The sequence below is a fragment of the Ictalurus punctatus genome, chromosome 9 (assembly GCF_001660625.3).
Source record: "Ictalurus punctatus breed USDA103 chromosome 9, Coco_2.0, whole genome shotgun sequence".
Classification (NCBI taxonomy): Eukaryota; Metazoa; Chordata; class Actinopteri; order Siluriformes; family Ictaluridae; genus Ictalurus; species Ictalurus punctatus.
Genome location: NC_030424.2, coordinates 30,840,537 through 30,866,028, shown reverse-complemented (window position 1 = coordinate 30,866,028; position 25,492 = coordinate 30,840,537). Strand labels below are relative to the sequence as shown.

Below are 25,492 nucleotides of genomic sequence, written 5' to 3'. Positions count from 1 at the left end.
ACAGTTTCACAGTGGACCACTACCACACACAATAGAAATGTGTGATACCCAAGCCAAGTGACTATATTTTCTGCAAAAATATAGTCCGCCTATAAAAGGCGGGCTTTCTGTATCTGGCTGGACTGTTAGACCGTTATTGCTATAGCCAAATGAGTTGGTGAATTAAATGCATTGTTGGGGACTAGAGTGAAAACAGGTCATGGTGTGGCTTAATCCAGCATTTCTGCTAAAGATAGTGGCACACCATCATATAATCTATAATCTATAATCTAACCTGAAAGAGTGTGTTACATTGATAGGCATAGTTATATGTTACTTCAGCACAACCCATGTGCTCTGTGGTACATTTGAGTTATTCTCAATTTCAATAAAAAATGGTTTCAGCATTATTTAAGAATGCTGTCTGTTATTTTCTGGTGCACTGTCAGAATATGTTACAGACCCTTGAGACGACATTGATAGGTCTTCACCTCCTTACAGAAGAAAACAGCTTTGCCAGTTCAGAATGTAAAGGAATAGTATTGTATGCACTTTTTAGTTGAAGACCACCAGGACAACTTGGTCAATTGACCAATTAGTATACAGTTCTGCATGAGTAATGACTCATAGTCACACTATCCAGTGTCCAGAAGAGGAGAAGATGGGTTCTCTTTCAAGTCTGGCTCCTCTCAATGTTTCTTCCTCATTTCATCCATCGCCTCTGGCTTGCTCATTAGATATACTGTTCGTAGGCTACCTACATGTGGTCGACTTTGTCTTTTTGAACTCAACAAGCATAAACAAGCAGAAAGACGTCATTAGTTCTAAAAGTAAATGTCCTGGGGGTCCTCCACTTAGTTAAAAATACAGTTACATACTGTATATAGCTTCCATTTTACAGATAATGACAAGGTACAAAGACAAATATTTAATGATTAATCTTCAGAAAGGAAATATACCTGTTGGTGTTGTTGTCTCTGCACCAGTTGTAGTGAAACAGTAGACTATAAGAGTGATAATAAATGAGTGATGATAATAAAATAATCTATGCATTTATAATTTTATAATTTTTCTAATAAAAGAAAGTAAAGCTATATAATTAGCAATAAAATAAAGTGTACAAATAAATTCATAAAACACACTTTAGGTTTAGTAAAAAACTTTTTTCTTTTTACTAACACTTACTTTTCCAGCCTTTTCTTGACACCATCCCAACTTTTTTGAGACGTGTTGTGCCCATCAAATTCAAAATTGCCTTATTTTTTTTTCTTAAAACGGTACATTTCCTCAATTTAAACATTTGATATGTTGTCTATGTTCTACTGTGAATAACATTTGGGTTTATGAGATTTGCAAATCGTTGCATTCTGTTTTTATTTACATTTTACACAGTGTCCCAACTTTTTTGGAATTGGCGTTGTACTATATAACTATAGGACACGAGTTATAGATTGGTTCGTTAATAATTAACCCTGATTGTTTAGGAGACAGCTAAAATGTAAGCTAATTGGAACTGATTTCTCTGTAGCAAACTTCTCCTAGGCGTTGATATTTAAACAGTGAATGCACAGCCAATTAGAATGAAAAACAAACAGGTTCTAGTAAACATATCACAATAAATCATATACTAATAATTCTAGTCATGATCATGCTAACAACAAACACAACACAGCAAAAAGGCTTCATTTAATAATAAATATAAAATATTACCACAGGAAATGTACCTGGTGTTGTTGCTGAACTGGAACAATAATCTATAGGAGCGATAATATGTGGAGCTCAAAGTTAGCATGCATTGTATATTAGCTACACATTATAGATTATTTACTCAGTTCCACGTATCAACATTTTATATGAATTATATTAATATAAAATATTAATGTTTATTATATCTGTTAAAGTATAACTGAACCAACATTTCTAAATAAATTTGTCTGATAATATATTTCAAAGACTAAATTCAGTCAATATGCATTATCTGTATACTGCATTCTGTATTCTGCACATGAACTCTTTAACTTTTATCTTAATCTTTTTAACATTTTATTTCCTCACCATCATAATCATAGCAGCAGTTTCTGTTGTCCCGACAGTCACTGGTGCAGGAGCACACACTGAGGTTGTAGCCACAGTTACACCTGCAGGATGGGTTCTCTGTTCACAGAAAAAAATATTTAAACAATAAATCATGCATAAGTGCAAATGTTAAACAAAAATTCCTCAGCCAGAAGAGAGATGTCCACAACCCCCCCCCCCCCCCCCCCCCACTTCATTTTAAATGTAGTAGATCTGCCAAGGCTTCTTGGTCTCTGAAGTTTACTTATTTAATTTTGCAGAGGAGCTACAAGGCTAATGTAGTTACCAAGTATGGAAATTTTATAACCTCTAGTTTAATGCATAATGAGGAGTTAATACCAAGATTACACACAAATATTTAGAGATACACCCTGGATGAGATGATAATTCATCACAGAGCATTGTGCACAGACATCCAGACACTCATTCAAAGGGGTACTTCAGAGTCATCAATCCACCTACATTATGGTTTCCACCTACAGAGGTGGGGAAAAGAGTGTATGTCATTATTGAACATCTCATTCTGGCTCTTCTAGGAAGGCTTTTCCCGTAGATTTTGGAACATGGTGTGGAGATTTATGTATGTTCAGTCAGAAGAATATTATTAAATTGAGGCAGTTACTGTATATTAGCTGTAAAGGCCTGGCTAACATTGGATGTAGGTGAGGTAACGGTTTGCTCATAGCTCCAGTGCAAAACAAAAAAGCAAGGTCCATGTACCAAACAGATTCTGGCTGTTAATATGATTAACTTTAATAGTACAAAACACATACACACACACAATAATTCGTGTGCATAATAAGTTATGCTGAAACATACCCAGGAAATTCCATTCTGCATGAAACCCTTTGTAAACCATGCTTTCATAGCTGGAGAAAGTGACTGTCATGTATCTGCCGCTGGAATTGAAAGCATTTCTACGATTTCCAGTCAGAATGTCCAAAAGTGGATACTCGTCACTTGGGCCATCATACACATGGATCAGGTCCAACCACCACTTCACACTAAATCAAAACAAATGAAAAAGAGTTCAGCTCAGCACTGTGCAAAGTAGCTTGGAAAAAAGCCTTATAGCAAACAGTCTAACCACAAACTAGTCTTAAAGGTACATCAAAAAATTTGAATATAGTGGAAAAGTTATTTTCTCCCATAATTTAATTCAAAAAGTGGAACTTTTCATATATTCTAGATTCATTACACACAAAGTGAACTATTTCAAGCCTTTGTTTGTTCTAATCTCGATGATTACGATTTACAGCTCACGGAAATCAAAAATCCAGTATTTCAAAATATTAGAATAAAGAATTTATAATACAGAAATGTGGACTGTATATAATACAGGAAATTGTGAAAATTATGTTAATTTATGCGCCGATTCTCGGTCAGGGTTTTAACTCTTTTGCAGGAATGACTGCATGAGTGCGGCGTGGCGTGGAGGCGATCAGCCTGTGGCACTGCTGAGGTGTTCTGGAAGCCCAGGTTACTTTGATAGCGGCCTTCAGCTCGTCTGTATTGTCGGGTCTGGTGTCTCTCGTAGATTCTCTATGGGGTTCGGGTCAGGCGAGTCGGCTGGCCAGTCAAACACAGTAATACCATGGTCAGTAAACCAGTTACTAGAAGTTTTGGCACTGTGGGCAGAGTCCTGCTGGAAAAGGAAATCAGCATCTCCCTAAAGCTCGTCAGCAGATGGAAGCATGAAGTGCTCGAAAATCTCCTGGTAGACGCTGCATCGACTCTCGACTTGAGAAAACACACTGGACCAACACCAGCAGATAACATGGCAACCCAAATCATCACTGACTGTGGAAACTTCACACTGGACTTCAAGCAACATTCTGTTCCTCTCCACTCTTCCTCCAGACTCCGGGAACTCGATTTTCAAATAAAATGCAACATTTACTTTCATCTTCCCCATGATTGTGGTTGTGTGCTGAACCAGACAGAAAGATTAAAGCCTCAGGAAACCTTGACAGGTGTTTTGAGTTAATTATCTGATTACAGCCCTTCTCAGGTCCACATTTCTATATTATAAATTCTTTATTCTAATATTTTGAGATACTGGATTTTTACATGCAAGCCATAAACATCACAATTATAACATGAAAAGGCTTGAAATGTTTCACTGTAATGAATCTAGACTATATGAAAGTTCCACTTTTTCAATTAAATTACAGAAAACAAGGAACTTTTCCCACAATATTCAATTTTTTTGAGATGCACCTGTACAGTAAACATGCTAGCATTGTTAAAAAGATGTAATACATCAGCAAGTAAGAGTAATAATTAAATAATTATGATTAAATTACTAAATAAATTGGTTCTTAATTAAGTCTTTTCTTACTTAACAAATGTGAAGTTTAGCATAACCAACTGCTGCTCAGAAGCAAGGAGTCTCCATGTGCACTCTGCCTCTGGATAACTATTGGGATAATTGGGGCTGAAAAATTCCCCTTTCGACTGAGTCAGATCTTCACCACACACAACTCCACCTGAAAATCATCATGGTTAAGAGTGTATTAAATAATTAAAGTGTACTTTTTTTTTTTTAAATCATAGCTGCAGTGTCCCTATGGTGGTTTCCTTTAAATTGAATAGATGAGGAACCTTAGACAAAACCTAGCTTTACTGGTGTAAGCTAGAGCTGTTTTTTTTTTCATTCTGTCATTTCTGTTTGTATGCACCCAAAATATTTTCTCAACTTGTCCAATTCTCTTCAATAAAATTTTGTAAGAGGATTTACACTTAATAAATACAAGGAGTAGACACAAATTTATTTGCGACAGTTTGGCTACAGCACATGTTTAGATAATTAATCTGAAAAAGACAACTTCAATATTCGTTCTTAACATAGGAAATGTACCTTCAAGATCATCTCTGTCTGTACAATATTCTGTAAGAGAAAGAATAATGAAATATTAGCATTATCTGTGTATTAATATTTACATGTTTTTGTAATTCTTTATTTTTAATAAAGCAGAGCACTTGAAGACAGTCACACACTACTGATTGCACAATGCTCAGTTCTTACAACTGAACAGTATCCTAACCTAACCCTAGCTCTTCCCCCATTTATTTTAGACAGTTTAACAATTTTACATGTTTATACACTGAACAATAAAAATCAATAAGAAAAAAAATATCATTACAAAACCGAGATATCATCACCAGTGAGTAAACTACACAACTAGTTTAAATAAACTGGAGTTCAGAAAACTCCAAAAAATAGACGACAAAAGGGCTGAAAACAACAAAATGACTACATGGTGAAAAACGTCTGGGTTACGCATATTGAGAAGAGAACTAGACATTGCGTTTAGCATAACACTATGGGAGCACCTCTCACGTGCGACCGGCATCTGAAGCTTGTGTAAAATCATGCCTATTTATAGGCCTGCCGTAATCAGGTGACGTGGCAATTAAGCGCGTCGCGTGATATATATATGGCACCTGTGAACTGCGCCGTCAGCCTCTGTTATCTGAAGCGAAGACGCAATTCACAGGCCTACCCTGGTATGACAAAGCTACGCAACAGCTTGTCCCCTTCTCAGGGAACAGGGCTACATGCGTAATCCAGATGTTCCCTTTCAAAGGGAACTCCACGTTGCGTTTAGCATAACACTATGGGAATGAGATACCCACTCCGTCATACCGAGGGTACGGCCTGTTCAAAAAGACCCAAGCCTGAGGGTCACTGCAAGACACTCAAACCCGGGGTGGAATGAATATCCAGACTGTAATATCGAATGAATGTGTGTGGCATAGACCACCCTGCATTAAGCACACACATCCTGTAAGGATACCCGTTGGACAAGCCTTCGAGGAGGTGGCCCCCCCAAGTGGAATGAGCCTTTATGCCCAGAGGTGTAGCGAGACATCGCGCCTCATAAGCGATAGAGATTGCTTCCACTATCCAATTAGAGATGCACTGCTTTGACACAGCATCACCTCTACTGTGGCTGCCAAGCAGACCAGCAGCATCTCCGACTTATGCCACTGGCCGGAGCGGTGGACGTAAGTACAGAGAGCCCTTACTGGACACAGCAGGTGCATTCTCTCTTGTTCCGGTGTGAGGAACAGAGGAGGGCAGAAAGCCTGCAACACCACAGGCTGGGCAGCAGATGTAGGCACTTTAGGAATATAATCTAGCCTAGGATACAGGAAGGCCTTGGCTAATCCAGGGGTAAAGACAAGGCAGGAAGGGGCAACAGAGAGAGCTTGTAGATCTACTACTCGCTTGAGAGATGTCAGGGCCAGCAGAAGAGCTACCTTTAGAGTCAGAAGCTTCTCAGAGGCTGACTCTAAGGGCTCAAATGGGGCACCTGACAGACCCTCCAGGACCACAGAAGGTCTCAGGAAGGTATGTGCGGCCTGCAGATGGGCCTCAGCTGCCTGACATCACACTTAAACCTTGAAGTTAGAGAATGTTGCTCCACAGAGGCGTAGCTGGCCGGAAAGGCAGCCACATAAGCCCTGATTGTAGAAGGAGCCCACCCCACTGAGAAACGTCCTTGTAAGAACTCCAGGACTTTAGCAATTGCGCAGTTCACTTGGTCCACAGTGGATCCCTCCGGATGGGAATCTCCCAAGGAGTGCCATCTAGCAGGGATATTATCTCTGAGAACCATATTCGAGCTGGCCAATAAGGTGCTACTAGCAGCAGACATAGACTGTCTTGGCGAAGTCTCGCTAGAACTTGTGGGAGCAGAGCGATCGGGGGAAAAGCGTACAGATGTGAGTTCGGCCATATGTGCATCATGGTGTCCAGCCCTAATTGTGCGGGAGGAGTGAGGGCAAACCACAACGGGCCGTGTGTTGACTCCTCAGAGGTGAACACATGCAGTCCCGCTTTGCCAAACCACTTGTGGATGGAGCCACCAATCCCTGGGCCTTAGCCCCTGCCTCAACAGGATGTCTGCCCCCATATTCCAGTTGCCCAGAATGTACATTGCACTCACTGACAAAACTTTCCCTCTGCCCTGAGAGGAATTAGTTGCGCCTGCCTGAACAGGGGTCATGAACGTAACCCTCCCTGGTGGTCAATATATGAGACCACCGCTGTGTTGTCTGTAAAAACAAGATGACCTTTCAATTGAGGAAGAAGGAATTTCAGTGCTAGAAATATGGCCCACATTTCTAGGCAATTTATATGCCGCTCCAGATGAGGGCCACTCCAGAGACCGTGAGCTGGACAGCTGTCTAAGACCACGCTCCAGCCCATGAGGGAGGTGTCTGTCATTACCGTCTTCCGCTAAGGAGACACCCCTAGAGTGTGACCTAAGACTAGAAACCGGGGACACTCAAATTCTCAGAGCACATAGGCATCGCCGCGTGACACTGATTACTCTCAGAGGTTTCGTCCTTGGATGAAACCCTCAACTTCTCAGCCACCACTGAATGGTCTCCTGGGCAATAGGCCGAATGGTATGATGTTGGCAGTCCATAAGCTCCAATAGTCTCCCATAGAGACTGGAGGGTATGCCAAGATCCAGCATTATCTTGCTCAATGTTGATAGTATTGACCCTACACATGTTGGGGATAGAAACGCCCTCATCATAGTAGAATCCTTATAACCCCTAGAAAAGTTGTCCACTGCACTGGAGAAAGCATACTTTTCTGAGGTTCAACCTGAGCCCCAAGCTCTTCATGTGGGCAAGAACAACATCTCGATGTTGAACCGCCAGTTCCCTGGATCATGCTAGAATTAACCAGTCATCCAGGTAGTTTAGTACACGGATGCCCTGGAGTCACAATGGAGCCAGAATGACATCCATACACTTTGTGAAGGTGCGTGGGGATAAAGCTAGCTCTTGGCAAAACCTTTGCTAAGTCTTTGCTATGTGAAAATATGCACCTTTTATATCTATCGTCACAAACCAGTGCTCAAACTGAATCTGTGGAATGATAAGTTTGGGCATCAGCAACTTGAATCTGTATGTCCGAAGAGTACAGTTCAGATGATGCAGATCTAAAATTTGCATGCATACTCCTCTATTTTTTGCAGACCAGGAAATAACAGCTGTAAAAACCTCCCTCCCTCAGTGCATTGGGTACATGTTCTATGGCCCCTTTGTCCAAGAGGGATCTTTTTTCCTGTGCTAACGTCGGGCTCTGGTCTGTGCTGACTACTGTTGTGAGCATACCTCTGAACTGGGGGTTTGAGCTCTAAACTGGATCCGGTAACCCTTTTGTACCGTAGACAGAACCCATGGAGACACATTTGGCAGTAGTTTCTACACTGCCAGACAGTCTTTTAGTGATGTTAACTATTCCACATTCTATTGGAGGGAAAGCATCAGATTTTCGTTGCCCTGTGACAGCTTGCTGACCAGAGAAGACTGAAAACTTGCGACAGCGTTGGTTAGGGGAGGCCCTACAGTAGCACTGGGGGCTAACTGCCCTAACAACCTCATGTCCCCTGATACATCCCTCCACGGCCCCTCAGGATCGCTCTTCTTTGCCTGCTTGGCCTTTATGACCATTTACAGATAAGGCCTAGTAGCAGGCCGCAACTGTGGCCGCCTGGTTCCCCTGGCTGTCTGCGGGGGTTGGAGGTCTGCCATACTCGCCTTCTGGGTCTCCCTCGCACTAGTGCTGGCCCGGACTCCACTCGGGGATGCCCGGGTGAACTCGACACAACAGGGAAGGAACTGACTGAATGCTGCCATATGTCGAGCTCACTCAGCAGGTCTGCTTGGTAGGCCTGCAACACTGTCATTGTCTGCAGTGACCCACAAGTAAGACTACTACTGCATAGGTTTTGCCCACCAATGCCACGGGCAGCAAATTACCATGTGCAGTCTCTCGAGGCTGCCATTGCATGCTACATCGCTAGACACTTCACCCAGAAAGTGTGCACTATTCTCCATGATGAAACGGGGGCAAGCCGTAACACACTTCCTGAATTCTCTCACTCATTTTTCTCTCTCTCTCATTCCTTTTTTTTTAAAGGATAGTAAAGTTCTGAGATTTTGAGAAAAGATAGTGAGGAAACAAAGCGAATTTTTGTTTCTTTACACAAACAACCGACATGCCGTCTTTCGCTTCAGATAATAGAGGCTGATGGCGCGGTTCACAGGTGCCATATTTATATCATGCGACGCGCTTAATTGCCACGTCACCTGATCATGGCAGGCCTATAAATAGGCATGATTTTACACAAGCTTCAGATGCCGGCCACACGCGAGAGGTGCTCCCATAGTGTTATACTAAACGCAACGTCAAAGTTCCCTTTGAAAGGGCACTCCATAAAAGTCGACAAAAGGGCTGAAAACAACAAAATGACTACATGGTGAAAAACCACCTCTTAAGCACAGTGCATGCTAAATCTTCCAGTAATGCAATTCAACAATTTCAGCCCATTGACTAACATTATCACACACGAACTCTTCCTCCTTTTTTGTCTTAATTAATGGATTTGTTTTGTATTATGGATTTGTTGTGTATATAAAACCACAGAAACTCATTGGCAACTATACAATTTAATGCTGATCAATTGAAGTTCACATTAGTGGGTCAACTTATAAAGCTAGCTCTTGGCAAAACCTTTGCTAAGTCTTTGCTATGTGAAAATATGCACCTTTTATATCTATCGTCACAAACCAGTGCTCAAATTGAATCTGTGGAATGATAAGTTTGGGCATCAGCAACTTGAATCTGTATGTCTGAAGAGTACAGTTCAGATGATGCAGATCTAAAATTTGCAGCATACTCCTCTATTTTTTGCAGACCAGGAAATAACAGCTATAAAAACCTCCCTCCCTCAGCGCATTGGGTACATGTTCTATGGCCCCTTTGTCCAAGAGGGATCTTTTTTCCTGTGCTAACGTCGGGCTCTGGTCTGTGCTGACTACTGTTGTGAGCATACCTCTGAACTGGGAAACCCTAAACCCTGGGAGCTCTAAACTGGATCTGGTAACCCTTTTGTACCGTAGACAGAACCCATGGAGACACATTTGGCAGTAGTTTCTAGACTGCCAGACAGTCTTTTAGTGATGTTAACTATTCCACATTCTATTGGAGGGAAAGCATCAGATTTCCGTTGCCCTGTGACAGCTCGTTGACCAGAGAACACTGAAAACTTGGGACAGCCTTGGCTAGGGGAGGCCCTACAGTAGTACTGGGGGCTAACTGCCCTAACAACCGCATGTCCCCTGATACGTCCCTCCACGGCCCCTCAGAACCGTTCCTCTTTCTCTGCTTGGCCTTTACGACCATTCTCAGATCAGGCCTAGTTGCAGGCTGCAACTGTGGCCGCCTGGTTCCCCCTGGCTGTCTGTGGGGGTTGGAGGGTTGCCATACTCACCTTCTGTGTCTCCCTCAAACTAGTGCTGGCCTGGGCTCTACTCGGGGATGCCTGGGTGAAGTTGACACAACTGGCTGAATTCCCCCGTATGTCGAGCTCACTCAGCAGGTCTTATGGGTAGGCCTGCAACACTGTCATTGTCTGCAGTCAACCACAAGCAAGACTACTAATGCATAGGCCTTGCCCACCAATGACACGGTGGCCTTACACGGTAGCTTGGATGGCAAAGCCGGCCCCCCTAAATTATCTGCTGTTGATGGAGAGAGGTAGTTTGCAAGCACCTCCTCCACCTTCAGCATAGCTAAATAGCCTTGCCGTCATTCCTCACAATTACCGAATAATCCAACATCGCAGGGTTATAAATACGGCTTATGCATGGTTTTCCCCCAGAAACCTGATATTTTGTCATGCACTTCTGGAAGAAAGGGGAATTTCTGCAGTGTGAGGGATTCCCTTTCACTGGGGAGAAAAAGGCTCATCCAGCCTCAGTAATCACTTCAAGCAGCCCTTTATATGCTGCTCTCAGATTTTAGCACATCCTTCTGGCTCCTCGGAGTCAGAGAGGAATTATTACTATTATTTTTGTGTGTGTGTGTGTGTGTGTGTGTGTGTGTGTGTGTGTGTGTGTGTGTGTGTGTGTGCGCGTTGTTTTGGGTTTTTCTGGCTTTCCATAGCAGAAGGAGGAGTCATGACGCGAGCTCCAAAATCTAGCGGAGAGACGGACCCAGAAGACAGAGCAAGAGATAGAGCAGTGCTTGTCTCCGGCTTCTCTTCCAGATCCATAAGAGATCCCCCGGACCTGAGATGGCTAGCTGCCTTGGCAGCGGCTAACCCAGATCCGTGAGCCTCTGAAACCTAACTGCCATCGCAGGCTCCCACCCTAGACACTTCACACAGAAAGTGTGCACTATTCCTGAGATGAAACAGGAGCAAGCCGTAACACACTTCCCGAATTCTCTCGCTCATTCCTTTTTTTTTCTTCTCTTTTTTTTTTTAAAGAGATTGAAAAGTCCAGATTTTTAGAAAAGATAGAGAGGAAATGAAGTGTCTTTTTGTTTCTTTACACAAACAACCGACATGCAGTCTCACTGAAGATAATAGAGGCCGATGGCGCGGTTCCCAGGTGCCATATAGATATCATGCGACACTCTTAATTGCCACGTCACCTGATCACGGCAGGCCTATAAACAGGCATGATTTTACACAAGCTTCAGATGCCGGTCGCGCGTGAGCGGTGCTCCCATAGTGTTATGCTAAATGCAACGTTGAGTTCCCTTTGAAAGGGAACCCACCTGGTGTTGTTTCTACTGTTGTTTTTTTCTTTTGTTGTGCCAGACAATGTTTAAACATAGTTAAAACAACAACATCATTTAATATGGGTATGGATATTAAATTTAAAAAAGAAAAAAGGATCTTTATTCAATTATGAATGTCATTAATCTTTTCATAACATAAATATTGAATATTAAACTCCACCTGGTGTTGTTTCTTCTGCTGTTGTTTCTTTTTCTGTTGTTGTTGCTGTGGTTTCTTCTGTTGTGCCAGACACTGTTTAAACAGAGTGACAAAATATATGGTTTTATACTCAAAGCAAGCCATTTAAGGAAACACATAACTGATGTGTTATAGAAGAAAGTCTAAAACAGAAAAATACCATGATCCAGATAAAAACAAAAAAATGAGGATACAGAGCTGTTCTACTTTCTAAAATTCCAGACTGCCAGGACGGTTATCTTCTAGAAGCTATCACAGTGGCGTGCAGTAAATTACTGGGTTTGTTAATGCGAAGGTAGAAGGTAGGTTTGGCTGGTTCTAATCCGTGCCGGATACAGGTTACAGTTTCACAGTGGACCACTACCACACACAATAGAAATGTGTGATACCCAAGCCAAGTGACTATATTTTCTGCAAAAATATAGTCCGCCTATAAAAGGCGGGCTTTCTGTATCTGGCTGGACTGTTAGACTGTTATTGCTATAGCCAAATGAGTTGGTGAATTAAATGCATTGTTGGGGACTAGAGTGAAAACAGGTCATGGTGTGGCTTAATCCAGCATTTCTGCTAAAGATAGTGGCACACCATCATATAATCTATAATCTATAATCTAACCTGAAAGAGTGTGTTACATTGATAGGCATAGTTATATGTTACTTCAGCACAACCCATGTGCTCTGTGGTACATTTGAGTTATTCTCAATTTCAATAAACAATGGTTTCAGCATTATTTAAGAATGCTGTCTGTTATTTTCTGGTGCACTGTCAGAATATGTTACAGACCCTTGAGACGACATTGATAGGTCTTCACCTCCTTACAGAAGAAAACAGCTTTGCCAGTTCAGAATGTAAAGGAATAGTATTGTATGCACTTTTTAGTTGAAGACCACCAGGACAACTTGGTCAATTGACCAATTAGTATACAGTTCTGCATGAGTAATGACTCATAGTCACACTATCCAGTGTCCAGAAGAGGAGAAGATGGGTTCTCTTTCAAGTCTGGCTCCTCTCAATGTTTCTTCCTCATTTCATCCATCGCCTCTGGCTTGCTCATTAGATATACTGTTCGTAGGCTACCTACATGTGGTCGACTTTGTCTTTTTGAACTCAACAAGCATAAACAAGCAGAAAGATGTCATTAGTTCTAAAAGTAAATGTCCTGGGGGTCCTCCACTTAGTTAAAAATACAGTTACATACTGTATATACCTTCCATTTTACAGATAATGACAAGGTACAAAGACAAATATTTAATGATTAATCTTCAGAAAGGAAATATACCTGTTGGTGGTGTTGTCTCTGCACCAGTTGTAGTGAAACAGTAGACTATAAGAGTGATAATAAATGAGTGATGATAATAAAATAATCTATGCATTTATAATTTTATAATTTTTCTAATAAAAGAAAGTAAAGCTATATAATTAGCAATAAAATAAATTGTACAAATAAATTCATAAAACACACTTTAGGTTTAGTAAAAAACGTTTTTCTTTTTACTAACACTTACTTTTCCAGCCTTTTCTTGACACCATCCCAACTTTTTTGAGACGTGTTGTGCCCATCAAATTCAAAATTACCTTATTTTTTTTTCTTAAAACGGTACATTTCCTCAATTTAAACATTTGATATGTTGTCTATGTTCTACTGTGAATAACATTTGGGTTTATGAGATTTGCAAATCGTTGCATTCTGTTTTTATTTACATTTGACACAGTGTCCCAACTTTTTTGGAATTGGCGTTGTACTATATAACTATAGGACACGAGTTATAGATTGGTTCGTTAATAATTAACCCTGATTGTTTAGGAGACAGCTAAAATGTAAGCTAATTGGAACTGATTTCTCTGTAGCAAACTTCTCCTAGGCGTTGATATTTAAACAGTGAATGCACAGCCAATTAGAATGAAAAACAAACAGGTTCTAGTAAACATATCACAATAAATCATATGCTAATAATTCTAGTCATGATCATGCTAACAACAAACACAACACAGCAAAAAGGCTTCATTTAATAATAAATATAAAATATTACCACAGGAAATGTACCTGGTGTTGTTGTTGAACTGGAACAATAATCTATAGGAGCGATAATATGTGGAGCTCAAAGTTAGCATGCATTGTATATTAGCTACACATTATAGATTATTTACTCAGTTCCACGTATCAACATTTTATATGAATTATATTAATATAAAATATTAATGTTTATTATATCTGTTAAAGTATAACTGAACCAACATTTCTAAATAAATTTGTCTGATAATATATTTCAAAGACTAAATTCAGTCAATATGCATTATCTGTATACTGCATTCTGTATTCTGCACATGAACTCTTTAACTTTTATCTTAATCTTTTTAACATTTTATTTCCTCACCATCATAATCATAGCAGCAGTTTCTGTTGTCCCGACAGTCACTGGTGCAGGAGCACACACTGAGGTTGTAGCCACAGTTACACCTGCAGGATGGGTTCTCTGTTCACAGAAAAAAATATTTAAACAATAAATCATGCATAAGTGCAAATGTTAAACAAAAATTCCTCAGCCAGAAGAGAAATGTCCACAACCCCCCCCCCCCCCCCCCCCCCACTTCATTTTAAATGTAGTAGATCTGCCAAGGCTTCTTGGTCTCTGAAGTTTACTTATTTAATTTTGCAGAGGAGCTACAAGGCTAATGTAGTTACCAAGTATGGAAATTTTATAACCTCTAGTTTAATGCATAATGAGGAGTTAATACCAAGATTACACACAAATATTTAGAGATACACCCTGGATGAGATGATAATTCATCACAGAGCATTGTGCACAGACATCCAGACACTCATTCAAAGGGGTACTTCAGAGTCATCAATCCACCTACATTATGTTTTCCACCTACAGAGGTGGGGAAAAGAGTGTATGTCATTATTGAACATCTCATTCTGGCTCTTCTAGGAAGGCTTTTCCCGTAGATTTTGGAACATGGTGTGGAGATTTATGTATGTTCAGTCAGAAGAATATTATTAAATTGAGGCAGTTACTGTATATTAGCTGTAAAGGCCTGGCTAACATTGGATGTAGGTGAGGTAACTGTTTGCTCATAGCTCCAGTGCAAAACAAAAAAGCAAGGTCCATGTACCAAACAGATTCTGGCTGTTAATATGATTAACTTTAATAGTACAAAACACATACACACACACAATAATTCGTGTGCATAATAAGTTATGCTGAAACATACCCAGGAAATTCCATTCTGCATGAAACCCTTTGTAAACCATGCTTTCATAGCTGGAGAAAGTGACTGTCATGTATCTGCCGCTGGAATTGAAAGCATTTCTACGATTTCCAGTCAGAATGTCCAAAAGTGGATACTCGTCACTTGGGCCATCATACACATGGATCAGGTCCAACCACCACTTCACACTAAATCAAAACAAATGAAAAAGAATTCAGCTCAGCACTGTGCAAAGTAGCTTGGAAAAAAGCCTTATAGCAAACAGTCTAACCACAAACTAGTCTTAAAGGTACATCAAAAAATTTGAATATAGTGGAAAAGTTATTTTCTCCCATAATTTAATGCAAAAAGTAGAACTTTTCATATATTCTAGATTCATTACACACAAAGTGAACTATTTCAAGCCTTTGTTTGTTCTAATCTCGATGATTACGATTTACAGCTCACGGAAATCAAAAATCCAGTATTTCAAAATATTAGAATAAAGAATTTATAATACAGAAATGTGGATCTTGTGAAAATTATGTTAATTTATGCGCTGATTCTCGGTCAGGGTTTTAACTCTTTTGCAGGAATGACTGCATCAGTGCGGCGTGGCATGGAGGCGATCAGCCTGTGGAAGCCTGTTCTGGAAGCCCAGGTTACTTTGATAGCGGCCTTCAGCTCGTCTGTATTGTCGGGTCTGGTGTCTCTCGTAGATTCTCTATGGGGTTCGGGTCAGGCGAGTCGGCTGGCCAGTCAAGCACAGTAATACCATGGACAGTAAACCAGTTACTAGAAGTTTTGGCACTGTGGGCAGAGTCCTGCTGGAAAAGGAAATCAGCATCTCCCTAAAGCTCGTCAGCAGATGGAAGCATGAAGTGCTCGAAAATCTCCTGGTAGACGCTGCATCGACTCTCGACTTGAGAAAACACACTGGACCAACACCAGCAGATAACATGGCAACCCAAATCATCACTGACTGTGGAAACTTCACACTGGACTTCAAGCAACATTCTGTTCCTCTCCACTCTTCCTCCAGACTCTGGGAACTTGATTTTCAAATAAAATGCAACATTTACTTTCATCTTCCCCATGATTGTGGTTGTGTACTGAACCAGACACAAAGATTAAAGCCTCAGGAAACCTTGACAGGTGTTTTGAGTTAATTATCTGATTACAGCCCTTCTCAGTTCCACATTTCTATATTATAAATTCTTTATTCTAATATTTTGAGATACTGGATTTTTACATGCAAGCCATAAACATCACAATTATAACATGAAAAGGCTTGAAATGTTTCACTGTAATGAATCTAGACTATATGAAAGTTCCACTTTTTCAATTAAATTACAGAAAACAAGGAACTTTTCCCACAATATTCAATTTTTTTGAGATGCACCTGTACAGTAAACATGCTAGCATTGTTAAAAAGATGTAATACATCAGCAAGTAAGAGTAATAATTAAATAATTATGATTAAATTACTAAATAAATTGGTTCTTAATTAAGTCTTTTCTTACTTAACAAATGTGAAGTTTAGCATAACCAACTGCTGCTCAGAAGCAAGGAGTCTCCATGTGCACTCTGCCTCTGGATAACTATTGGGATAATTGGGGCTGAAAAATTCCCCTTTCGACTGAGTCAGATCTTCACCACACACAACTCCACCTGAAAATCATCATGGTTAAGAGTGTATTAAATAATTAAAGTGTACTTTTTTTTTTTTTTAAATCATAGCTGCAGTGTCCCTATGGTGGTTTCCTTTAAATTGAATAGATGAGGAACCTTAGACAAAACCTAGCTTTACTGGTGTAAGCTAGAGCTGTTTTTTTTTTCATTCTGTCATTTCTGTTTGTATGCACCCAAAATATTTTCTCAACTTGTCCAATTCTCTTCAATAAAATTTTGTAAGAGGATTTACACTTAATAAATACAAGGAGTAGACACAAATTTATTTGCGACAGTTTGGCTACAGCACATGTTTAGATAATTAATCTGAAAAAGACAACTTCAATATTCGTTCTTAACATAGGAAATGTACCTTCAAGATCATCTCTGTCTGTACAATATTCTGTAAGAGAAAGAATAATGAAATATTAGCATTATCTGTGTATTAATATTTACATGTTTTTGTAATTCTTTATTTTTAATAAAGCAGAGCACTTGAAGACAGTCACACACTACTGATTGCACAATGCTCAGTTCTTACAACTGAACAGTATCCTAACCTAACCCTAGCTCTTCCCCCATTTATTTTAGACAGTTTAACAATTTTACATGTTTATACACTGAACAATAAAAATCAATAAGAAAAAAAATATCATTACAAAACCGAGATATCATCACCAGTGAGTAAACTACACAACTAGTTTAAATAAACTGGAGTTCAGAAAACTCCAAAAAATAGACGACAAAAGGGCTGAAAACAACAAAATGACTACATGGTGAAAAACGTCTGGGTTACGCATATTGAGAAGAGAACTAGACATTGCGTTTAGCATAACACTATGGGAGCACCTCTCACGTGCGACCGGCATCTGAAGCTTGTGTAAAATCATGCCTATTTATAGGCCTGCCGTAATCAGGTGACGTGGCAATTAAGCGCGTCGCGTGATATATATATGGCACCTGTGAACTGCGCCGTCAGCCTCTGTTATCTGAAGCGAAGACGCAATTCACAGGCCTACCCTGGTATGACAAAGCTACGCAACAGCTTGTCCCCTTCTCAGGGAACAGGGCTACATGCGTAATCCAGATGTTCCCTTTCAAAGGGAACTCCACGTTGCGTTTAGCATAACACTATGGGAATGAGATACCCACTCCGTCATACCGAGGGTACGGCCTGTTCAAAAAGACCCAAGCCTGAGGGTCACTGCAAGACACTCAAACCCGGGGTGGAATGAATATCCAGACTGTAATATCGAATGAATGTGTGTGGCATAGACCACCCTGCATTAAGCACACACATCCTGTAAGGATACCCGTTGGACAAGCCTTCGAGGAGGTGGCCCCCCCAAGTGGAATGAGCCTTTATGCCCAGAGGTGTAGCGAGACATCGCGCCTCATAAGCGATAGAGATTGCTTCCACTATCCAATTAGAGATGCACTGCTTTGACACAGCATCACCTCTACTGTGACTGCCAAGCAGACCAGCAGCATCTCCGACTTATGCCACTGGCCGGAGCGGTGGGCGTAAGTACAGAGAGCCCTTACTGGACACAGCAGGTGCATTCTCTCTTGTTCCGGTGTGAGGAACAGAGGAGGGCAGAAAGCCTGCAACACCACAGCCTGGGCAGCAGATGTACTTTAGGAATATAATCTAGCCTAGGATACAGGAAGGCCTTGGCTAATCCAGGGGTAAAGACAAGGCAGGAAGGGGCAACAGAGAGAGCTTGTAGATCTACTACTCGCTTGAGAGATGTCAGGGCCAGCAGAAGAGCTACCTTTAGAGTCAGAAGCTTCTCAGAAGCTGACTCTAACGGCTCAAATGGGGCACCTGACAGACCCTCCAGGACCACAGAAGGTCTCAGGAAGGTATGTGCGGCCTGCAGATGGGCCTCAGCTGCCTGACATCACACTTAAACCTTGAAGTTAGAGAATGTTGCTCCACAGAGGCGTAGCTGGCCGGAAAGGCAGCCACATAAGCCCTGATTGTAGAAGGAGCCCACCCCACTGAGAAACGTCCTTGTAAGAACTCCAGGACTTTAGCAATTGCGCAGTTCACTTGGTCCACAGTGGATCCCTCCGGATGGGAATCTCCCAAGGAGTGCCATCTAGCAGGGATATTATCTCTGAGAACCATATTCGAGCTGGCCAATAAGGTGCTACTAGCAGCAGACATAGACTGTCTTGGCGAAGTCTCGCTAGAACTTGTGGGAGCAGAGCGATCGGGGGAAAAGCGTACAGATGTGAGTTCGGCCATATGTGAATCATGGTGTCCAGCCCTAATTGTGCGGGAGGAGTGAGGGCAAACCACAACGGGCCGTGTGTTGACTCCTCAGAGGTGAACACATGCAGTCCCGCTTTGCCAAACCACTTGTGGATGGAGCCACCAATCCCTGGGCCTTAGCCCCTGCCTCAACAGGATGTCTGCCCCCATATTCCAGTTGCCCAGAATGTACATTGCACTCACTGACAAAACTTTCCCTCTGCCCTGAGAGGAATTAGTTGCGCCTGCCTGAACAGGGGTCATGAACGTAACCCTCCCTGGTGGTCAATATATGAGACCACCGCTGTGTTGTCTGTAAAAACAAGATGACCTTTCAATTGAGGAAGAAGGAATTTCAGTGCTAGAAATATGGCCCACATTTCTAGGCAATTTATATGCCGCACCAGATGAGGGCCACTCCAGAGACCGTGAGCTGGACAGCTGTCCAAGACCACGCTCCAGCCCATAGGGGGCAAACCGGGGACACTCAAATTCTCAGAGCACATAGGCATCGCCGCGTGACACTGATTTCTCTCAGAGGTTTCGTCCTTGGATGAAACCCTCAACTTCTCAGCCACCACTGAATGGTCTCCTGTGCAATAGGCCAAATGGTATGATGTTGGCAGCCCATAAGCTCCACTAGTCTCCCATAGAGACTGGAGGGTATGCCAAGATCCAGCATTATCTTGCTCAATGTTGATAGTATTGACCCTACACATGTTGGGGATAGAAACGCCCTCATCATAGTAGAATCCTTATAACCCCTAGAAAAGTTGTCCACTGCACTAGAGAAAGCATACTTTTCTGAGGTTCAACCTGAGCCCCAAGCTCTTCATGTGGGCAAGAACAACATCTCGATGTTGGACCGCCAGTTCCCTGGATTGTGCTAGAATTAACCAGTCATCCAGGTAGTTTAGTACACGGATGCCCTGGAGTCACAAGGAAGCCAGAATGACATCCATACACTTTGTGAAGGTGCGTGGGGATAAAGCTAGCTCTTGGCAAAACCTTTGCTAAGTCTTTGCTATGTGAAAATATGCACCTTTTATATCTATCGTCACAAACCAGTGCTCAAACTGAATCTGTGGAATGATAAGTTTGGGCATCAGCAACTTGAATCTGTATGTCCGAAGAGTACAGTTCAGATGATGCAGATCTAAAATTTGCATGCATACTCCTCTATTTTTTGCAGACCAGGAAATAACAGCTGTAAAAACCTCCCTCCCTCAGCGCATTGGGTACATGTTCTATGGCCCCTTTGTCCAAGAGGGATCTTTTTTCCTGTGCTAACGTCGGGCTCTGGTCTGTGCTGACTACTGTTGTGAGCATACCTCTGAACTGGGGGTTTGAGCTCTAAACTGGATCCGGTAACCCTTTTGTACCGTAGACAGAACCCATGGAGACACATTTGGCAGTAGTTTCTACACTGCCAGACAGTCTTTTAGTGATGTTAACTATTCCACATTCTATTGGAGGGAAAGCATCAGATTTTCGTTGCCCTGTGACAGCTTGCTGACCAGAGAAGACTGAAAACTTGCGACAGCGTTGGTTAGGGGAGGCCCTACAGTAGCACTGGGGGCTAACTGCCCTAACAACCTCATGTCCCCTGATACATCCCTCCACGGCCCCTCAGGATCGCTCTTCTTTGCCTGCTTGGCCTTTATGACCATTTACAGATAAGGCCTAGTAGCAGGCCGCAACTGTGGCCGCCTGGTTCCCCTGGCTGTCTGCGGGGGTTGGAGGTCTGCCATACTCGCCTTCTGGGTCTCCCTCGCACTAGTGCTGGCCCGGACTCCACTCGGGGATGCCCGGGTGAACTCGACACAACAGGGAAGGAACTGACTGAATGCTGCCATATGTCGAGCTCACTCAGCAGGTCTGCTTGGTAGGCCTGCAACACTGTCATTGTCTGCAGTGACCCACAAGTAAGACTACTACTGCATAGGTTTTGCCCACCAATGCCACGGGCAGCAAATTACCATGTGCAGTCTCTCGAGGCTGCCATTGCATGCTACATCGCTAGACACTTCACCCAGAAAGTGTGCACTATTCTCCATGATGAAACGGGGGCAAGCCGTAACACACTTCCTGAATTCTCTCACTCATTTTTCTCTCTCTCTCATTCCTTTTTTTTTTAAAGGATAGTAAAGTTCTGAGATTTTGAGAAAAGATAGTGAGGAAACAAAGCGAATTTTTGTTTCTTTACACAAACAACCGACATGCCGTCTTTCGCTTCAGATAATAGAGGCTGATGGCGCGGTTCACAGGTGCCATATTTATATCATGCGACGCGCTTAATTGCCACGTCACCTGATCATGGCAGGCCTATAAATAGGCATGATTTTACACAAGCTTCAGATGCCGGCCACACGCGAGAGGTGCTCCCATAGTGTTATACTAAACGCAACGTCAAAGTTCCCTTTGAAAGGGCACTCCATAAAAGTCGACAAAAGGGCTGAAAACAACAAAATGACTACATGGTGAAAAACCACCTCTTAAGCACAGTGCATGCTAAATCTTCCAGTAATGCAATTCAACAATTTCAGCCCATTGACTAACATTATCACACACGAACTCTTCCTCCTTTTTTGTCTTAATTAATGGATTTGTTTTGTATTATGGATTTGTTGTGTATATAAAACCACAGAAACTCATTGGCAACTATACAATTTAATGCTGATCAATTGAAGTTCACATTAGTGGGTCAACTTATACAAGCTACTTTACACAAACTCAAGAGCTCGTAGGATACAAATGCTTTTCCCAACTAACTGGATTTTCATTACACCAAAATTTCTTATTTTCCAGTGAATGATTCATGAATGCTTATGTTGTTCATATCCACCTGTTGATTCCCATGTTCCTGTTGTTGTGCCAGAATCTGTTTAAACAGAGTAATAAAATGCAGTCTTATATTAAATTAAAAATAAATGGGTTCAAGTGTAAATACAAAGCTACAGATTTATGGAGGAAAGTCTGGAATGGTATAAAAAGCAATACGGTGATCAAATTAAATAGAATAAACAAAGAATAGGGAAAATCCACCAGAATTTCAGATTTTGGTGTGTGTTTACTTCAGCATACACCAGGGAATTATAGGGAAATAAGAGCTGTGAATTTAGCACAAACCTGATTTAAGGAAAAAACTGAAAGTTGCTGCAGTTCTTGATGACAATTTGGCGCAGTCACAACACTTCTACATTCAGGGCATTGTCCTGAATATATGTATCAAGTTTCATGATGATATGTAGATGCATTGCTGAGATACACACTCACATACTGCCTTTTCATTTACCAGAATGTTACAGGAGAACAGTTTTGAATATCAATATTCCTTTGATGTCTTTTTGTTCAGACAGATCGCAAGATTATAAGAGCCAAATTTGGTGAAGATTGGACAAAATTTGTAGGAGGAGCAGAAAACGAGGCAGTTAGATGTAAGCTTTTTTATTCAGCATTTTATATATATTTTTGATCAGTAGTTGGCTCTAGCTAGAAATTTGCTGCATAGCCTCAGGTCATGGTCCCTACCAAGTTTTATGTCAGTGTGCAAAATTGTTGCTGAGATATAGCTTCACTTCCTGTTTCGTGGCTTTGCTTTCAGATTCATTGGCTCATTAGGGACAAACAGTTTGGAGAATTCCACATTATTTTGATAATTTTTGTGAGGCTTTTTGACAAAATCCAAGATGGCAGAAAATTTCTTTAGGCACTAATTGATGGCTTTTAATTTTTGGACGTATGGTACAAAAGTTATGACATAAACATACTTCCAAAGTAGGCCCAAATTTGACCTGATGGTGGCGCTAAAACATTGGAAGCACTTGAACTAAATTTGGTCAGAATGTCCCTTAGATGCTCCCCAAATAGCATGCCAAATTACTTTTATAATAGCACCACACCATGTGTATTATTCCTGTTCATGTAAATGTACCTGAAGATGGTGGTGTTGTTTCAGGGACAGTTGTGGAACAGTACTCTGTTAGAGAGATTATATTAAGAACATTATTAGGTTATTTATATATGAATATGTGCTGCACACTATATTAAGGAGTAGAATCTTCAAGTGTTTCCTTGGGATATCTTTTAATCGTTAACTTTTTTCTCACCATTATTATCATAACAGCAGTTTCTGTTGTCCTGACAGTCGCTGGTGCAGGAACACACACTGAGATTGTTACCACAGTTATACCTGCAGGATGGGGAATCTGTTCAAGGAACAAAACATGTTTAAAACGAATCATATACAAGCTATAACAATGTTTGCACAAAAATATAATTGTATCCAATGTACTCCAAATGCAGTCATAAGAATCCAAGAGATGATTTGTGTCTGATGCTCGCTTCTTTAATATTGTACTGGACCTTTGAGGATCCTAAAAGGATTGTGAGCATTTTTTATAAGAATGTGGCCATTAGCAGCGTGAAACTAAAAGTGAAGAGAGTGAACTGGAAAGTTACCAGGTTTATTTGCGTGTAAAAAGGTTTTTTGGTATTTTCTGAATACTGTGCCACAAGTACATGCTCTCTGTTGATGGGGAGGGGTACTGTCATGGGCAGTTGTGACACAAGTTTCAATGCACAGAATGTAATATGTCAACTTATTCTTGTGTGTGAGGATGTGTATGTATTTAGAACTATTCATGGCAATGTTTATGCAGAAATTACTATTGGAATAAAACTATAATTGTAAATAAATGCATTATGAGGAGTTCCCATCAAAATTATTATTAATCGTGTTATCATAATTGCAGCCTATGGTGCATCTAAAGATAGTTTGATTAAGAAACTACCATGTAAACAGCAACCTTAATCTAATTATGGTCATAATCTAATTAAACTCTAATCGAATTAAGACAGGTGGAGTACTCCTGTTTAAATTGTATTCCTGTATTATGAACTTGCATTACAGACATGTAAACAGCTTTATCACATTATGAACGTCATGTGAGCGTTTTCACCGCATTTTGCGACAGGACACAATCACACACGGCAGTTTTACGTTTTACGGCAAACAAGAGAGTCTGGCTGTGTCCCAAACTGCATACTTGCCTACTATAGGCCTGTAGTGGGGAAAAATACATGCATCTCGGCTACTATACAGTAGGTAAGTATGCGATTTGAGACGCAGCCCACGGCTTCAAGCAGTCGTCTATTTGCACGTATAGCATGATTAATAATTAACCGCACTTGAAGCGTTCATAAAAAAATTAAATAAAAACACCCAAAACTTTATACGGTACCATAATGAAGACGAACTGTATGTTGATACGTGAAATTCTGGAGGGACGTAGGACGGCATGGCGCGGTGACATAATAACGCGGGCATCAATAACATGTGAAACGGGTACATGACAGGAGTATTCTAAAAGCGACTCATGTAAACACCTTAATCACATTATTACCTTACTTAGATTAAGGTCAATAATTAGATTATTGTTGTCCATGTAAACGTAGTCTCTGAGATTAAATCATGGATGTCTCATAATTTTCTCTTTACGAACAGTAATAAGGCTGAAGTCTTGCTTCTCAGCTCTCCTCAGCAGATATCTAAAGCAGGTCCTTTAATTCTATCAGTTGATGGCTCAGTTCTGGAGTTTCAAATGAAATAGAAAAATGTAATACAGAATTTGATCCTTTTATCCAAAGTGCTATACACTGTGTCTCATTCACCCATTCACACTCACACACTAGTGGTAGCAGAGCTGCCATGCAAGGCGCTAACTTGCCATCGGGAGCAACTTGGGGTTCAGTGTCTTGCCCAAGGACACTTCGGTATGTTGAGTCATGTGGAGTCATGTGGGCCGGGAATCAAACCGCCAACCCTACGATTAGTGGACAACCCACTCTACCACCTGAGCACACATGAGTGTTGATATGTATGCTTATTTTTTATGATTTTATGGCGGTATATGATTAGATCACCTGTAAAGTTCCAGTGTGCGATGAATCCTCTCCCGTCAAAAGAGCTATCGCTGGAGAAAACCACAGTTAGAGTGTTCCTGCTTGAGCTGAAGGTCTTCCTTCCATGTCCACATACAGTTCCCAATAACGGAGATGAAGAAGACGGGCCGTCGTACACGTATACAGCGTCACAGCCACAGTCGGGGCAGAACTCGATACTGAGAAGAACACACATTTACGTTTACATTTAAATGTACTGTACTGAGAAGATGCTCTTATCCAAGTGGCTTATAGAAATACTTTGTTATCTGCTTGGAAAATGTTTATGATGTTTGTGCCCTAAAGATAAAGATACCAAAATTCTAACACTCAGAAACAGGATACTTACTACTAAATGCATGCAGGGTTTGTATATTTAATATAATAATAATAAACTTTATTGTATAAAGCGCCTTTAAAAGGAACTTCTCAAAGTGCTGTACACAAAATAAACAGTCCACAGAAAAATAAAACATATAAAAGTAAATAAGAACAACAACGTTAATAATAATAATAATAAAAGAAGACATTGCTGTCAAATGCAAGTTTTAAAAAAAGTGTGTCTTAAGTTGAG

General features: G+C 41.0%; 1 protein-coding gene across 2 annotated transcripts in view; it reads right to left on the bottom strand.

Moving 5' to 3' along the window:
* LOC108269731 (cubilin) overlaps nt 1-25,492 on the bottom strand; it is an 86,822-nt gene that overhangs the window by 5,160 nt on the left and 56,170 nt on the right. Inside the window, exons 34-50 of one of the 2 annotated variants that reach the window (XM_053682545.1) lie at nt 24,901-25,097; nt 23,085-23,183; nt 22,910-22,954; nt 21,821-21,856; nt 17,089-17,118; nt 16,568-16,715; nt 15,069-15,253; nt 14,228-14,326; nt 13,897-13,926; nt 13,132-13,176; nt 11,835-11,906; nt 4,916-4,945; nt 4,397-4,544; nt 2,875-3,059; nt 2,035-2,133; nt 1,704-1,733; nt 939-983 (exon numbers count right to left, since the gene is read on the bottom strand). In XM_053682545.1, coding sequence (XP_053538520.1) covers nt 939-983; nt 1,704-1,733; nt 2,035-2,133; nt 2,875-3,059; nt 4,397-4,544; nt 4,916-4,945; nt 11,835-11,906; nt 13,132-13,176; nt 13,897-13,926; nt 14,228-14,326; nt 15,069-15,253; nt 16,568-16,715; nt 17,089-17,118; nt 21,821-21,856; nt 22,910-22,954; nt 23,085-23,183; nt 24,901-25,097 — 1,523 coding nt within the window. The remainder of the gene's footprint in view (nt 1-938; nt 984-1,703; nt 1,734-2,034; nt 2,134-2,874; nt 3,060-4,396; nt 4,545-4,915; nt 4,946-11,834; nt 11,907-13,131; nt 13,177-13,896; nt 13,927-14,227; nt 14,327-15,068; nt 15,254-16,567; nt 16,716-17,088; nt 17,119-21,820; nt 21,857-22,909; nt 22,955-23,084; nt 23,184-24,900; nt 25,098-25,492) is intronic. The other variant, XM_053682546.1, reaches the window with a different exon arrangement.